Source organism: Tenrec ecaudatus, chromosome 2 (genome assembly GCF_050624435.1).
Source record: "Tenrec ecaudatus isolate mTenEca1 chromosome 2, mTenEca1.hap1, whole genome shotgun sequence".
NCBI lineage: Eukaryota > Metazoa > Chordata > Mammalia > Afrosoricida > Tenrecidae > Tenrec > Tenrec ecaudatus.
The window spans coordinates 81129324-81147796 of NC_134531.1; the positions used below are offsets into that span (position 1 = coordinate 81129324).

Genomic DNA, 18473 nt, shown 5'->3' on the forward strand with positions numbered 1-18473 from the left:
TTTAGAAGTGGGTAGACCTAGATGGAGGATATGTTGAGAAACAATAGCTTCACGTTTTGATATTTTTCTTTAAGAAAGGTGTCTCTGATTGAGGAACAATAATTTATGACTTATCCTCATATAGAACTCCTCACTTATTGACATAGTTAGGTACCAAAGACCAGACTGTTAATATGAACAAGGTGTTATAAGAAAGTGGAAGATAACCACATCAGATCACAAAATTAAGGGTGAATTAAATGACAACCAAATTATATCGTTACATAATTGCCAAATTACTTCAACAACTGATTGCCAAATGTTATCATTATATAAGGGTCAAATTACATAATTGCCAAACTATTGGAAATTATAGGCAGCCATGATAACATGCATCCTTAGTCAGCATAGCCAGCATCATTTTCACCCCACCACTCAATGTTTATCACTTCTAGGTGTATGATTTTGAAGGGAAAAGAAGCTAGATTTTTACTATGATCATAAATGTGAAATGCTGGATATCAAGGTAGTCAGTAGGCAAGGCTCTATATATGTATGTGTGGGTATACACGTTTGTATACTTTAAAGAATCCTTTTAACACTTCTTTGCCTAGAAGATTGACCATGTAAATTAGATTTCCCTAATGAGATACACAGCACTACTTGTGTATCAGTCACTTTGTTGTGCTGTCGTGTCTTACATACTCCTGTGATGATGGGAGCTATGCCGTAGGTATGTTAAATAAAGCAGGATTATCCAAGGTGAAGAAGTTTTATCGGAGCTTCCAGGCTAAAAACAAACTACAAAAAAAAGTGGGTGGGGAATAGGTTCTCTCTTCCTCTCTCTGTTTGGTGAGGGGGTGTCAACTTTTGAGGGACTAACTACTGAAAACCTGAAAAATAGCAGGGGAACTTTGTCAGATACAGTGCCTAGTGCTAGGCAGTGAGTCCCTCAAGTTAGAAAGCATTCAATGGTGGCTGAGGAAGAGCTGTCTTTTCCGTGTTGAGTCTACCATAATGATGTAGATCGAGTAAAACTTCAGGATCTTCATGTGCTGACGGGCCATGACTCAAAATGAGCTGCCAGCATCCATTAACAATCAGAACATGGAATGGAAGAAGGATGAATGTAGGAACACTGGATGTTGTAAATTTTGGAAGAGCACATGTAAGAATCAGTCTCCTAAGCATTAGTGGCAGAAGCTCTGATGGTGTGGAGCTGTTAACTGTAAGGCCAGTGGTTTGAAATCACCAGCATCACCTCAGGAGAAATACGAGGCCTTTTTCTCCCCACCAGGTATCCAGTATTGGATACCCTCAGGGGTATGTCTACTCTGCCTGATGGGTAGTTCTTCTCTGTCCTACAGGGTCACTACGAATCAAGACGGGCTCAGTGGGAAGGAGGTTTTGTTTTGTGTGTGCTTCAGGCATTGGTGCGCTGAATGGACCGGCACTGGTCATTTTGATCAGGTACTCATATAGCTTATTCTGTTGTGAATGACAACTTCTAGGGGAAGGGCATTTGTGTTAGGCCAGTCTGGCTAGTGAAACAAATCCAGTGGCACTCATATATGTGTAAGAAAGAGCTCTGTATCAAGAAGCTTTATATATCAGGAAAACATTCCAGCCTAGTCCAACTCAAGTCCATAAGTCTGATATCAGTCCATAAGTCCCTCCTTGGATTCATGCAGCCACATGCAGTGAGGCAGAGTGCAGGAGGAAGACAGGCCGGTGGGTGCAGAGTCGTGTGGATCCAATAGCCAGGGCTCAGCATGGCTCATTAACAGGAAGGGGAACACACATAAAGGGGCTGTCCTCCAGAGGGTGAGTTCTCTTGGTCACACCTCCAAATGAGGTCATCAGGCTGAGACCTGATTGACAGGTTAAACCACCCTTCTTACAGGTGCCAAGTTGGCACACCCACAAAAACCCCTCACTAGCACAGGATTTTTCCTTAAAAGGAACATTTTAAGATCTATGTTGAAGCACAATCTTGGCTGTGATAGGATAATATGATAATATCTATACACCTACAGGGCATTCCAGTGAATACAACTACTAGCTAAATTTACACACCAACCTCTAAAGATGAAATGATGATTAATTGTAGAATTCTACCATCCTCCTTACTCTGAAATTGATCAAATATGCACTCAATATGTGTTGATAATTACTGGAGATTAGAATGTAAAAGCTAGAAACAAATAAAAAGGGATAGTCGATGGAAAATATGACTCTGGTGATAGAAAGGAAAGTGAAGAGCTAATGATAGAATTTTGCAAGATCAACATCTTCATCACAAACACCTTTCTTCAACCACATAAATGGATACTCTACACATGGACCTCACCAGACAGAATATTCAACAACCCAAACAACAACTATTGAAGGAGATCATGGAGGAGCTCCCATAGTGAGGTCAGGGGACAACTGTGGGACAGATTGTCCATTGCTTATATGCAAGCCCAGGTTGAAATTGAAGAAAATTAAAACAAGTCTACAGAGCAAAAATAAGGCCTTGAGTATATCCTACTTGAATTTTGAGACCATCTTAAGAATTGATGAATTCATACATGAAGAAAGCAAAAGATCATTGAAAACACAAGGAAAAAGAAAAGGTAAAAATAGTTATCAGAGTAAACTTGTAAACTTGTTCTTGAATGTAGAATAGCTAAAACAATGAAGCAAAAGAGCTGAACAGAAAATTTCAAAGATAGTGCAGGAAGAAATAGAATGAATTGTGTACAACAATTTTCTATGTGCTTGAACTATTGAAGTGTATTATATGTAAACTATATGCCAATAAAACTACTAACAAAGAAAAGAAAGTATAATAAAATATATAAAGACCTGGAATTATAGAAAGAATATGGTCAGCATACACCAAGGTGAGAGAAATAAAGAAAAATTGAAGCCTGAAGATTCTATGAGTAAAATATGGACTGACACAGGAAGCAGCAAAAGATGGAAGGAATACGCAGAATCATTGTACCAAAAATAACGATTCCCCACTCATTTCAGGAAGTGGCATATGATCAAAAACCAATTGCACTGAAGGAATTCATCTATGCTGCCTTGAAGGTTGCACAGAAAAAGAAAGTTCCAGAAATTAGCAAAATACCAACTAAAATGTCTCAACAGCTTCACGGTCATTGGAAACACTCACTCCTGTGTGTTAAGCAATACGGAAAACAGCCACCCCGCCAACCCAATGGAAGAGATCTATATTTGTATTCATTCCAGGGAAAGGTGACCTGACGGAAAGAGGAGATTACTGTACAATGGCGTTAATATCAAACAGAAGTAAAATTTTACTGAGCCCCCCCAAGAAACAGTTGTAGCAATACATGACTGGGGAGCAGCCATAAGTTCAGGCTGGATCCAGAAGAGGGCTTGCCATGAGGGACAGATCTTTGCCAGTGTTAGGCATGCCTTCGGTGAAAGTAGAGATTACCAGAAAGTGATTAACTTGTTTTCCCTAGCTATGCAAAAGCATCCAACTGTGTGGATCGCACGCACACTACTGCTCACACGGAGCAGAAGAAGCGTGGCAGTGCTCATGCAGAACTTGCACATGGATCAAGAGGCGTGCTTGCAAGCGGTGCAATGAGATGCGGCAGGGGTGACAATCAAAGAACATGTGTGTCTGGGTTGTGTCTTTGCATCATACGTGTTCAAGCGCATACTGAGCAAATAATTCAAGAAGCTGCCCTCTGTGGAGAAGAACACAACATCAGGATTGGAGGAAGGCTTACGTACAACTTGAAATATGCAAATGAGCCAAGCTTGCTTGGGGAAAGTGAAGAGGCTTTATGTTGAAGAGTAAGGACCGTCGTCTGGATCATAATTCCGTGGAAAGGAAGATCTTTCCAAAATCGTTCCATCTGCCCCATACCATGATAAATGTATTAAGATTAAAGTTATCAAGGACTTCAATTTGCTTAAATCCCGAGTAAATCTTCATGGAAACTGCCGTTAAGAAAGCAAATTACGTATTGCACAAAGCTAAGGTGCTGCACAAGTCTCTTTTAAGCGCTCGAGAGCAAGGATGTCCTAAGCCAAGGTAGGATATTTTGAATCATCTAATAAATGCACCTGCAAATGTTGGATATTGAATAAAGAAGACCAAAGACAATTTTATGCATTTTGAATTATAATACTGGTGAAGAGTATTGACATGGATATTTTCTTATGATTCTGACTTCTTCCCACATTTACTTTGCTTGACTCTTAATAGATTACTTAGAGCAACTTGAACAAGCATCAATAACATTTTCTTCTTCCACAATTTGCTTTTCTTTGAGGGCTACATGAAGGGGAGAAACTCAATTAATTTAAAATAAAAAGTTAGATTAGGTGGAACTCTGCATATTTGCCAGCCATCTGGTTCACTCACAATCTCCCCAGGGATCCTGAACATATTTGCAACTGAAAAGAATTTGAACTTGAATGACTTTTAAATTGGGACATAAAATGTGGAACCCAGACTATGCTCAGATACTTAGCAAAGACTAATGAGTAGCTCTATTCTGAGCCTCATGCCCCATGATGCTTTCTTTTCCTCAGAGAGAACTAAAAAAGATGCAGATACTTGCTAATAATTAAGTAAAAACTCTTTTACAAAAATTAAATTATACCTATACAATTTATTCTCTATTAATTCAAAAAATCTTCTGCTCTAAGGGTAATAGGCAAAAGCTAAGAAAAAGGTGGGGGGAGAAAATCACCCTGTGATTGATCTTTCTCATTTAGCAGTTTATAGGAAGCTCTATTTTATAGATTCATAAGGAAACTATAAAGTAGCAGACCTAGTTTCATTTGTAGAATTGTTTCCATTGTTGTACATAAACCTCTTTAGCTATATACTCCTCCATCAAGTTACACCTTAATCGAGAATTTCATGGAACAATGTATGACAGCATATGCTGTTGAAACTATTAAGGAACTAGAAAACTAAAAGTGCAGAGAATTTGGTCCCAAGAAACTTACCCTGTTTCTATGTTCAAACTGAAAAAACCAAACTCACCACCACCAGATGGATGCCGACCTAGAGTGACCCCATAGGGTGGCTAGACCCGCCTGGGTGAGTTCCCATGACTGTACTCTCATAAGAGTAGAAAGTCCCATTTTTTTCTCCCAAAGAACAGCTTGGGGTATCAAACAGCTGACCCTGAAGTTAGCAGCCCAGAGACTAACCTCTATGCTACCGGGTTCCATCCAGGGTATAAACTCTTCTAGAAAACCTAGCCCAAGACAAGTACTACTTCCTCTCTTATGGATATAAGGAAACATGTGTATTGTTCTTGGGGTTATTAGAGCGATAAAAATAAGCCAAAACCAAATTAATTGCGATCAAGTCAATTCTGACTCATAGTAACCCTGTATGACAAGGTCAAATTGCCCTTGCTGGTTTCCAAAACTGCAACAGATGTAATGGAGGGGAGCAAAAATTGGCAACGAGTAGCAAGAGAGTGAGGATGTCTTGCAAGATGACATAATCCTGCACGACAAGAACTTGTGTTAATCAAAATGCCTTGACACCTTGAGAAACACAGCTTTCAGCAACTATCTAAGATACCGTTACAGTGACTGACCTGGAATGAAGAAAGATGAACTAGAATGAAGTGGGAATAGGTTTGTACAATAAAATCTGGATTTTTTTCCTAAGTTATTTTCAAATTTTAGACTCCATTGACAATATACTAGTATTATGGCACAGTAATTTGCTAAAAACATTTGTCTAATACTGTATTTTAAAAACACATATAAAATGTAAAAAAAAGAAAGAAAATGATGATGGAAATGTATGTACAAATATGCTTGAAACAATTGATGTATGAAATGTTATGAAATGGTTTAAAAAGAACACATATAAAAAGGATAACCTCCACTAATATCTTGGGTGTATTTCTTTCCAGGTTTCATTATGCATCTAAATTAATTAATTGCACATAGTTGAACTCAAAAACATAGGACACATTTTTAATTGCTATATTTGATTATCTGTACAGAAGGGAATAATTTTCATAGCATCAGATCAACATTGCATGCTTGTATATTTAGGGAGTTTCTTAAAGGCTTCTACATAGATGTGAGGAGCTAGTAAGTATTTATGCTTTACATAGGAACAAGCTTTGATTTTATTTTCAGGTTTCATTTCCCATTACATTTTTCTTAAGAAGGTTAGTGGGGAATTATCTACATTACATGTCAAAACTGATTAGTTAACTAATGCCAGTAAGAGGCAGACATTGTGGTACTCCATAGTCACAGAAGTAGCTTCCTACTGGGGACGTTCTGAAGCACTAGGCAAGGGTCTCTGTTACCGTTGCTTGGGGGCTGATGCTGCATAGTGACAGGCTACCTGTAAGGGGCCCCAGTGGTGCTCTTGGGTAGATGTTTGACAGCTAACCCCTGCAGGGTCTCAGGGTCAGATCCACCAGTCACTCCGCAGGAAAAAGATGAAGTTGTCTCCTGTAAAGATGTACAGCCTTAGAAAGGCGTTTTTGAGTTGCTATGGATCAGAATGGACTCAACAGCAGTGAGTGGAGGTGGATGGGTGCTGTGTATTAGTCCAAGTACTTCTTTAAAAAAAAATTTCCCTACTGAAGCACCCAAACCCTGGTCCCTGAAGTTCTCCTCACTGGCTCTGTACCGTGGCTTAGTTCTGAACGAGTTCCTCACACACCAACAGTTTTCTATAACATTTGAGGACACCTACCTGTCTGGTTTTAACTCACCCATAGACGTCCAAAAGGTTACCTTTGAAAACACCTTCAAATAGTGCCACTCTGCATAAATAGCACCACTATTAATCTGAACAGACTTGCCAGCAACTAACATTTAATATCAGCAACTCGTGTCATATTAGAGCACTTTTCTAATGGAAATTTATGCTTCTGAACTAATAGGTTATTATCCTTTTAGGATTATCCTTCTCACTGGAATGGACACAAAATCAAACTTTATGCTTTCTTTTGCATGGGAAGCATCCCAGTCAGAAGCCTCTGTGGTCCGTAGCCACCTGCCTTTTTCTCTGTAGAGCCTACAGCCAGGGGCAAGGAAGGTGCCAGCCTTGGAAAACGAACAGACCCTTTGTGCCACTGTGTTTCCTTGTGGAGTTTAGGAATTGAAGAAGCAGATGGAGGTTTGAAAATGTGTGGTTATTTTAATGCCATAGTTTGTACGTTTCATATTTTAAAAAATTAACCTATTGTTTGTAGGTTCATTAGGAGCCCTGGTGACACAGTGGTTATGAGTTGGGCTGCTAACTGTCAGGTCAGCAGTCTGAAACCTCCGGCTGCTGTGTGGGGGAAAGACCCCTGTGAACAGTGGCAGCAGCAGAACCTGCCAGGGGCAGCCCTACAAGGTGGCTACGAGCCAGCATCCATGGTAGGTTTTTGTTGTTGTTGATTCAGTTGGAAAATTATTAAAATCTATAATGGTGATCTAATTTTTATTTGAAAGTTATAACCTGTTCATATACATAATAGAAAGCATTGTTCTGTAAAATAAAATTTTCCTTGACATTGGGATTGTAAGAAATGTTCATTTTTGTATGTGTATCTGTACTTTACAGTAATGACATATTTATGAAGAAATTTGGTAATTTTCTGAACAGTAAATTAACAACAAAAATATTTTGTCTAGTAGAATTATAAGTTAAGTTTGTAATGGATCAAACTACAACTATTGGTCAAAACTACTTTAGTATTTAACATTTTCATCCCATATTGCTGAAGGAAAATCTTGCTTATTTATAGTATGGTATATAACACACACTCAATAAAGGGTGACCATTATAAACTTCCAGGGTTGTGTACATAATCAAAATTGCATCTATGTGCCGCATCTGCAAAGGAAATCACAAATAATAATCATTGCAACAACTCAAAGTCATTCCCCTACATGTCCAAGATATTTTGTTAAGAACCAGAACACCAAGTCAAACCCACGGCCAGTTGACTTGGCAGGAAAACACTCCTAAAGGTCAACAAACAGACCTTGAACTATTTGCAGGCTTTTTTGTTGTTGTTGGTGGTGGTTTTTTGTTATTGTTGTTGTTTTCTTTTCTTTTGTTGCTTTGTTTTGATCTTTTTTGTGCATATTATTATCTCTGCAGGTCTATTTAGATAATATAGGTAGGTTAAATAATCTTCAGGAGTAAATAACGGAACTGGCGGTTCCATGGGGACATGAGAGAGGGGGTGGCGCAGGGAAAAGGGAACAACAAGTGATCCAAAATCGATGGCAGGAGGGTGTAGGAGGCCTGGTGGGGCTTGATCAAGGGCAATGTATCCAATATGAATTACTGAAACCCAAATGAAGGCTGAACATGATAGTGGGACAAGAGGAATGAAAAAGGAAATAGAGGAAAGAAGTAGGATGCAAAGGGCATTGATAGAGGTCAAAATACAGGCATGTATGCATATAAATATATTTATATATGGTGGTGTGGAAAAAGATCTAGGTACATATATTTATAGATTTAGTGTTAAAGTAGCAGATGGACATTTGGCCTAAATTCAAGTACTCCCTCAATGCAAGAACACTTTGTTCTATTAAACTGGCATTCTATGATGCATACCTCCCTGAGACACAATCGCTGAAGACAAAATGGGTGCATAAGCAAATGTGGTGAAGAAAGCTGATGGTGCCCGTCTATCAAAATATGTAGTGTCTGGGTGGGGGGTGTGTTTCTTAAAAGCTTGAAGATAAACAAGTGGCCATCTAACTAAAAAGCAACAAAGCCCACATGGAAGAAGCACACCCGCCTATGTGATCATGGGGTGTCAATAGGATCATGTATCAGGCATCAAAGAACAAAAAAATCATATCATCGTGAATGACAGAGGGTGCAGAGTGGAGGCCCAAAGCCCATCTGTAGGCAACTGGACATCCCCTTACAGAAGGGTCACAGGGAGGAGACTAGCCAGTCAAGGTGCAGTATAGACTGATGAAACATACAACTTTGCTCTAGTTCTTTAATGTTTCCTCCCACCCACAAATCTGGCTAGACCAGAGGACATACACTGGTACAGATAAGAACTGGAAACACAGGGAATCCAGGACAAATAAACCCCTCATGACCAATAATGAGGATAGCAATACTAGGAGGGGGAGCAAGGGGAAAGCGATCACAATGGGGGGCAGAGAACAAAAAAGTGGGTGAAGGGAGACATCGGACAGTGTAAAACATGAGAAGATAATAATAATTTATAAATTATCAAGGGTTCTTGAGGGAGGGAGGGGAAAAATGAGGAGCTGATACCAAGGACTCAAGTGGAAAGAAAATGTTTTGAGAATGATGATGGCAACAAATGTACAAGTGTGCTCGACACAAGTTATGTACGTATGGACTGTGATAAAAGTTGTAAGATCCCCAATAAAATGATGTTAAAAAAATGATCCTGATGCCCAGGTTATACCCTTGACATCATCTTTGGGAGAGGAACTCAAGTTTCAGTATTTTTTTTAAGTTCTCTAAGTAATTCCAGTAGGAATATAAAGCTGAGTAGGACCCCTTTAACAGATTACTGAGTTTTTAGGAGGTGATAGGCTAGCATTTATAAAATATTACTGCTATAAGCATAGACTTAAAGAACAAACAGCTCCTTCTTAGCAACCCTCTTCAAAGAGCAAGCATTCTTCCCAAGGAGCAAGGCTGTTCCATTTGGCAGAAGTTTCACAGGAAGAACCATAAGGGCTTTATTTATCTTTTCGCTGGGTGTGCAACAATTATTGCATGTGAATATGTTTATTTATCAGAATAATAAATGAGTGGTTCTGTGTCTCTGGGTCTCTCGATTCATATGCAAGATTCTCAATAGCTTCAAATAGGGCTGTTCCAAGCCTAAACCCTCAAACTCATTAGTTGTTTTTTTTTTTTTTTAATCTTTCTCTGCCTTCTACCTACATGAATATCAGCAGGCAGGATTGTCATTGATGTCACTCCAAGAGAAAAACTTGATTTGTTGTCATTGTTGTTTTAAACAGATGTTTCATCTAGACGGGGAGCTGACCATATGGCCCATAAAGAAATATAGTGATATTAGATTTTAAGGACTTCCTTGCCATCCAAGAATGTTACAGTTAATCATAAAGATAGTAGTTTCATTATGAAGTAAGGGGGAATCTGAGCCTTTTCTCTATTTGGGGGCTATCAAACCAACCAGTTGCTGGTGTCTCAAACTTCAATCCATAAACCTTTCTTTGGAAAAGCTTTCCTTGTAAATCATTGGAAGTAGATTACCTGGCCTTTCTTCACAAGCACTCCTGGGTGGATTCAAAATGTTAATCTTTTTGGTTAGTAGTCGAATGCTTCATTGACACTCTACTGTTGACAATTCACACCACTCAGGCTACAGTCCAGCATCAACTAAAGGAAAGTCCAGGTTGTCATGACTGAGTGACAAGACAGAACAAATCCACTGGACAGGAGAACAGTGAAGTTCATTGAGAAGGGAATTGGTTGATTTCATGCAAGGCATGGAACTCTTCCAGGCTGACCCAAGTTGTTCCCACTCATGAATGCCTATGCTGGTGACAGAACTTTGGGACCAGAAAATGATTAAGCTTAATTTGCTTCCTTTAAATATATATATATATATTTTTTTTTTCATTGTAATTTGGGTGACAGTTTCTAGAGTAAATTCATTTTCCAGTGAACAATTGGAATGCATTATATTGGCTGTCATTTCCCCAGTGTCAAAGCCCTCTCCCCATTCCCTCCCTGGGATCCTTGTTCCCACGTGCAGTTCCTTCTTTCGCTTTCTTGTTTTGGGTTTTGTTTTTGGCAAAGGCTATCCTTTTGGCCTTGTGGTTGGTGTGTTGTTTGAATGAAAGTGGGAGGTGGATTCAGTTCCAGGCCAAAGGCCACAGTCTCTATTATGATTTTGAATTTTTTTCTTGTTGTTTGTTTACTTTCTCCCTCTCTGTCCTGGACCATCTACACTGATCAGAGAGGGACCACCTACATCTAGTTCTTATGTTCTCAGGCGAGTGGAGCCTGTGGCTCATTTGCTCCATGAGTCCTTTGGGCTAATTGCTTCCTTCACTCTTCTTTCCTCCTGATTGGAAAGGTCCAATGGTTGTATTGGGTGCTCATAGAAAGCTTGAAAGGTCCCAGATGCTACTCACCAAAGTAGGATGCAGAACATTGTTTATGTGAACTGATCTAGATGCCCCATGAAAATGTGATCTTACATCGTCAAGCCCAGTGATCTCATCCCTCAAAGTCTTTGACTATGACTAAGTTGTTTCAGAACTTTTCCTCTGTGCTCTACAATATTCTTGGATAGATAAATATCCAAGCTATAGAGATACCTACATATGTATTTATTTATATCTTATACATATGTAGAAATATGCTTTTGCAATTCTTTCTATATTCATGGATGTCGTACCATTCACTTTTCACCTCTGTTCAGCTTGGGTGTATGCACTGTATCTACCTGTAGATACTGTTTGTTACTATTCATGTTGCAGGGTTGTATATGTATGTTATTTACCTTTGTTGTCTCTGATTCGTTGGCATCTCCCATGAGCTCCTTTGCCACTGCTCATGCTGTGCTGGTCCTCCCACTTCCTGCCCATTACTGTTTTCTCCACTCATGTTAATTCTCTAGTTAGTAATTTACCTTCAGTTCCTCTTCCTAGGACCTGAAAGGATCCATCTTTCTGTGAATAAACCTAAACAACATTTTCTTTATTGTGATTGGCTTTTTAAACTCAGTTCAATGTCCTCTAGGATTATCCATGTTATGATTTGCTCCATGGACTCATTATTGTTTTCGAATGTGTAGTATTCCATTGTGTCTATGTACCATAGCTTGCTTCTTACCCATTAATCCAAGAATGGGGGCACATGGGCTGTTTCCATGTTTTTTGCGCTCTGAATAATACTATTCTGAACATGGTTATGCACGTATCTATTCATGTTATGACTCTGCCTTCTCTAGGATGTGTATCTAGTAGTGGGACTACTTGATCATTTAGGAAGTGGGATACCTTTGTCCACCATAGTTGTACCATTTTATACTTTCAGGAGATGTGTAGTAGCATTCTAATCTCTCTATGCCTCACTAGCATTTGTTGTTTTAACTGTGCTCTTCTTGCTGGAGTGAAGTGATACCTCACTGTTGTTTTGATTTGCATCTCTCTAGTGGCTAACGATCAGGAGCTCAGTCGCTTGTCTGTTCCCTGAAATACTACCTACTGAAAGACAAAGCCTGCAGAGCCATGTAAGATGGAACACTAGTACTGTAATTGCAAGACATAAAAAAAGTCAAGGAGGGAGCCATGGTGGCGTAGTTGGGTTACACACTGGGCTGCTAACCTCAAGGTCAGCCGCTCCTTGGGAGAAAGATGGGGCTGCTACTCCCATCAAGCCTTATACTATCAGAAATCCACAGGCTTGTTTAGCTCCGTCCTACAGGACCACCCGAAGTCAGAATCAACTTGTTGGCAGTGATTTTGGAAGAAATCAAGGAAGGAAATTTATTTTAAAAACCCACATTTTTCTTACTTTTGGTGTCAGTCTCTTATTAGTTCATCCATGCTTATTTAGTTCTCCCCAATAATTCTTCTATTTTTACACTTACTTGTATATATATGCATATATACATATATATTAAAAATAGCATGTGCCTTCTAAATTTGTCAACTGCTCTCACCTGAGATATTTGCATAAGGAATGCAAAGGCAATTATTTTCTTACATGTTCCTATAAAAATTAGCATAGTGTATTAATAAAATAACTCTTGAGGGACAAGATCAAAGGAACAGTTGGCAAATAAAAACAGAAGGTGCAAGTTATTTGTGTAAAAATACCATGCTCTCTCCTCCGTATGTAACCTTGTTCTTCTGAAGAACAGTCAGTATTCAGCTTTGTCTCTTGGCAGTGAACTACGGGCATTACAGCTGAACTGTTTGTCTTTATTATAAACTTCCACAAGCCATTTTGATATTATTACCATGGTGAGTTTATGTGGGACCAGGTTATAATAATTCATGAAAGCTGCAGGTAACCTGAAGATAATATTCTTCATCTGTGTGAGAATTTTAGCATTAAGGATAGTTTTGTTTCACATTTGGACTTTTGTATTATGCAAGACTGCTCAATATGCTCTAAATATGTATGGAGAGTACTTAAAAACATACTTTCTATTTTGAATGTCAATGACTTAAACTAATTTCAGCGGGTTTCCATTCAAGTCACTGCACCATAAATAGACTCTTGCACCTAAGAATCCATTTCTATCTTCCAGACAACTACAGAAATCATTTTCCAGGTTAAAATTTCAGTGCAGCAATGGAAATATTAAAATATAAAATATTAAAAGATGTCTCTTGCCATGTAGGGCATACAGTTCTAGCGTGGAGGACTTAACTATGAACAGAAATGTCTTCCTTTTAAATTCAGTACTCATAATTGAGATCATCACACATCTCAGCCTCACTAGTCTAACCAAGGACCATATAGATTTGGGAGATTGCTAACTGGGTGAAAAAAAACAAATGATGATTTGACTCACTTGAATAAAAAGAATATTGTCAATAGTTTGGAGGATCGTCAGTCCTATTCTGGATAGTGCTGTTATGAATGCTGATTTAGCAACACCATGGAGATGCTTAAAGGGAAAAAAACCCCAACAAACCTTAGCAGATGTAATAGGGAGTTAAAATTGTGTGTGTTTGCAACATGAATTCAGATGTAGCAGAACCAAGCTGGGTTCAATATCCTGTCTTGAGATAATACATTTACAAATATTTACATGGAGTGAGTTAATAATCTGCAACTAAGAAGAATCAAAAGATAACTGCAGTAACATAAAATTGATGTTTAATATTTACCAGTCAGTTGTATCTTACAGAAAATGCAAACATTGTTTGGTAAGTTTTCAAATACAGATCGGTTCTCCTCATATTCATACTCAATATGTATTCAAGGTCTTTAAATACTGATCAAGACTCATCAGGTGGCTTCATGACGTTTGTATTTTTTCATTTCTTTTGTTGTACACTATTGCTTCTCTGGCAGTAGTGAGCTATGATACCGTTAACTTCTAAGCAAAAATGGCAGCTACTCCTTGGTCTTTCTTCATGCATTCTACACTGGAAAGCCATAAATAATTCCCTGGTCACCCTCCCTTCCTTAGTGGCCAGTCACGCCAAGAGACCACCATGTTCTAGGGAGCACTGAAGGCCAGAAACCCAGGATGGCTGCCAGCAACCAAACTGGAATCTCCATCGAGCCTACTCCTAATGGCCAAAGTAATAAGTGACTAAATAATTGTAGAAACTACAACTTTTAGCAGGTACCGGCCCTTTTCAATGAGTGAAAGTTTGAATTTACAAATACCATAGATGACTAAAATTTACTGTGACAAAATACGGCAGCAGTCATTAGATATGTTTTCCAGTGTTAATTGTTTTCATTTTATAGTGTCTTTTTACGTGAATTGTTTCTTTTTGTCTGGCTTTTCAAATGTAGGCATCTCAGTAAGATATACAAACATATTTTGTGCCTTATGTGGACCACAATTGTTCATTATGGGGGAAGGGCTCATAACAAAGTTTCCCAGCATAGCGTCCCGTCCCGTCATTCTGGCACTCTCGGAACCATACTGGGGAGTGTTTCTGAATCCGTCAGTGCTGTCCTGACTGTCCAGTAAGCTTTATACTAGGCGACACTTTGCTTTCAGACATTCTCAGTGAGATACCTCAAAGAATGAAATAGGAAATAGATATCTGTAGGAAACGGTAAAATGAGAGCATTAACAAGGCCCCTTATTCAATTATGAGTCCAAAAGATATGGGGATCCTGATCCCTTAGGATAAACAAGAGGTTAAAATTCTGCCCAGCAGTAGTCATTCTGGTAAGATTTTATTTTTACAGAATGAAAAATAATGATGTGCAATTGGTATAGATTTGAATCAGCTAACAGTCATTGCAGAAATTTTGATCAGCACCAAATGCTATGCTAGTAAGTATTCAAAAGTTAAGAAATATTACTATCCTTAATATTATAAAGGTAGAGTTTTGAAGCAATAACTAAAAATTATACATCTGCCGCATTAGAAATTAATTATTATTAGCATTTCCAATAAAATTTTTTGTAACATATGCAATAATTCTTCAAATATAGGCTTCTTTCAAGAAGCTAACCCCTGTGTTTGAGGTGTTAGACTCACTATTTTAGAGATATTCTTCTCTTTAAACAAAATGTTTAAGTTTGGCCCATTTAGGGCTCTTTACCTTCCAAGTGGAAATTCTATTTACACCAGCAGTGTTTGAGTTAAACCTCACAATCTCTTTGGATTTATATTTTTGTACAATTTGCATATACATCCTAATTTTAAAATGTGCATGCATACATTGTCATATTTTCATAGTGAAACATCTGAAAATTTCCAGATACCCTTTTGATGAAAGAAATGATCTACTTTTATTTATAATATTTTATCTAGATTATATATGAACATAACTATAGTTTCAGGGACTTCCACTTGCTCTATACCTTTCACATATATAACTACATTTACAGAGTGAATTTATTAGAATTATTACAGAGCTTTGAATGCAATCACAATAGATTCAGGAAAAATATTTATTTACTCATGTTCATGGGAGGAAATCTGCATAAAAACATTCAGGAAACCATACTGGCTATGTTATGCTAAACCTCATTGATTTGAACTCATTTGGAAACCATGAGATGTAATTTGAAAGCAAAGATTGGTCCCTGTGGGGTGCAGCAGCCAAAACGCAAAAATAAAAACAAAAATAAAAGAAATGAAAGCTTTGTTTAAGATCCGAGCTGCCAATATGGAATTTTATTTCTCTGAAGCTGGACGTACCCTTTCCTTGAAAGCCCTGACGTTTTTAGCATCGACTCCTTGGTGGCAGCTTCAGCATTTTTCATGGAAGCCGAAGGGCGCCCCACAGAGAGCCTGTCAGCGCAGAGCACCTTTCCTAACCGGGCAAAGGTTTAGAAGTACACAGCCAACGCTTCTTTTCTCTTCTCCCAGGCACCGGTTGAGTTTTCAAGCGTGTAGACAAATAGAGATAAGAATTTCAACCATGGGTCTTTATTTCTTGGTTATGCATGTATATAGCTATATAATTATCCATCCCTCTGATGATTTTTAAATGTAATGTAAATAACAAATATTAAATAGTGTAAAGTTATTTTATAGGACAATAACATTTCATAAGCTAACGTAAGACCAAGCTGCTACATTTTTCTGTCCAGCAGTTTATCTATAGAACTGCCCTGAGTAGATGCTCAATGTTGCTTAGCAAACGGCCCTTAGGATTATTATAATGCACAAAAGCTACTCAAAACGATAATACAATTCTTCCTTGGACAGGCGTCATTTTAATTAGAAGAAAAGGAGGAGTCTCGCGTTGGTGAACTATCATCTGCTTTCTTGGTTCAGAGCTTCATGTAAATGGGATTGTTAGAGAGTTTTAACTGTGCTTATTTCAACACGACAGCAGCCGTGTGAAAGTTTGTTTTATGGTTTTGGTCACAAAGGCAAATCGGTTTTTATAATTTGTGTGCATTTCAAAATTGTACAAAGGTGTAAAATCTGTGCTCGCGGAAGCTGCTGCTCGGACCGGCTCTTCTTCCCGTGTGTAACTCTAGCATTCCCACAAGCTCTCGACTGCGTGCCCCCATCGCAAAGGAAGACTGGTGGGCCGATGTAGTTCAAACCGTTTGCCTCCAAAGCCTCCTGGGTCGGACCTCCCTTAACATTATATTAATTTATAATAGATACTGAATGATATCTTTACAAAAACAAATGAATGAATTGCTCTTTATGAAAAGGACTCTTTACAGTAAGTAAAAAAAGGATTATCACAGTTTTGGTAACTTGCATGAGTTCATCTTGAAAAACAAAACAAAACACGGAGCCCGCCCCCCACCCCCGGGGAAAAAAAACCCAACAACACACAAAAAAACACCTTTCACATGTGTAACTGACTTCGAAATGGACTTGCTTTTAGAAGCACACTCAGTTGTAGGCTCTAAAGCAGTAAACACCATACAACTTATGCTTTTTATCTGGGAAGCCCACGAAGCGCACCGCGGCCTCGGTGGGACTGCAGCGCCGCCTGGGCCTGGAGATGGGGTAGCGGACGCTGCCGTCCGCCAGCCAGCCCGCGTCGCAGCGATCATAGCCCAGGAGCTTCCAGGCAGCAAAGATCTGGCCCACTTTCGCAATCTGAGCACCGTCGTTGAGGCAAGCTTGCACCGCTTCGTCATAGGTCAGCTTGGTGGGGTGGATCAGGTAGTAAAAACGGCCTGTGGAGAGAAGCGGGGAGAGAGGATGAATGTGCTGGCCTGCGATGGAGCCACACAGGCCGAAGCAGGCTCCCAAGGGAAGCGGTTCCCCGCGGAAGGGGCCAGCGAGACTCATGTCCGTGAAGTTTGGAGAGCACACGGGTGTCAATTAAGCGTAGAACCCCTAGGCTACTCGACATTAAATTAGTTGCTGCCCTCCTCCCTGGACCCTTAATATGGGTTCAGACGTGCCTTTTATAGCTTTAGAGGGAAAAGGGAAACGACAGATGCCGCCTCTGTTAGCTAATTAGTGACTAAAGGCCGTTCTGTGGCAGCGGAGAAGAGAGAAGACCATGTAAAAAGCAAGAGCTATTTAAATTCTAGCTGTAGCAAAACTGAACCCCAGCACAAGCTTCTGGAGAGGCTAAATTTGAATGTGAAAGGATCAAAAAGATTCCTGACATGAAAGTCCAAAAATAGATCAAATGTCCTTTTCATTACAGGTATCAATAAGACATTATTTTCCTTCAAAGGCTACCGTCTGTACAAAAATGCAAAAAAAAAAAAAAAACCCAACAAAAAGAAGCCAAACGCAAAAGCACAGGAAGTCACTTCCCATAAATAAAACACCCCCAGAATATGAAGTTGCTCTTGCTCTCCGAGCACTCCCTAGCAAGGAGGATGGCTTGTTATTCTCAATCGCCATTTGTTTTGAACCCTGGAAACCTAGCCATTTCTCGACTTTCAAAGAAAGAGCGAGCGAGTTTGTTTTAATCCCATATAGAATAGTGTTAATGACTGAAGGACTTTTTTTTAATATCCCCCCTCCCCGCCCCGACTGAGGGACTTAACAAGTATAAAATATGATGACATGAGTGAAGGGAAGGGTCACAGAATGAAGATTTTTCTCCAGCATTGTAGTTTCGGGTAGATTATATCGGACTCCACATTGTGACATGATCTTCCCAGGCCGCAGGTGAAAGGTTGATGATTGTTGGGTCAATTGACACTTGCCAGTTCCATTGAGATCGAGATCACAAGATTGGAAGGACGGGTAGAGACCACTGGAAAAGTAACTCAAAGCTGGGTTCAGTCATTCATATCAGAGATCAGCAAACCATGCTACACACGTCAAACCCAGTCTGCTACTTGCTTTCATAAACGCAATGGAATTGAAGCACACTCACGCTCATTCCTTTTCCT

At 39.2% G+C, this 18473-nt stretch overlaps 1 protein-coding gene across 1 annotated transcript in view; it reads right to left on the reverse strand.

Moving 5' to 3' along the window:
- Positions 1–17001: 17001 nt before the first annotated feature.
- HAPLN1 (hyaluronan and proteoglycan link protein 1) overlaps positions 17002–18473 on the reverse strand; it is a 44759-nt gene continuing 43287 nt past the window's right edge. Inside the window, exon 4 of the mRNA XM_075543068.1 lies at positions 17002–17291. Within this exon, the coding sequence (XP_075399183.1) occupies positions 17002–17291 (290 nt within the window). The remainder of the gene's footprint in view (positions 17292–18473) is intronic.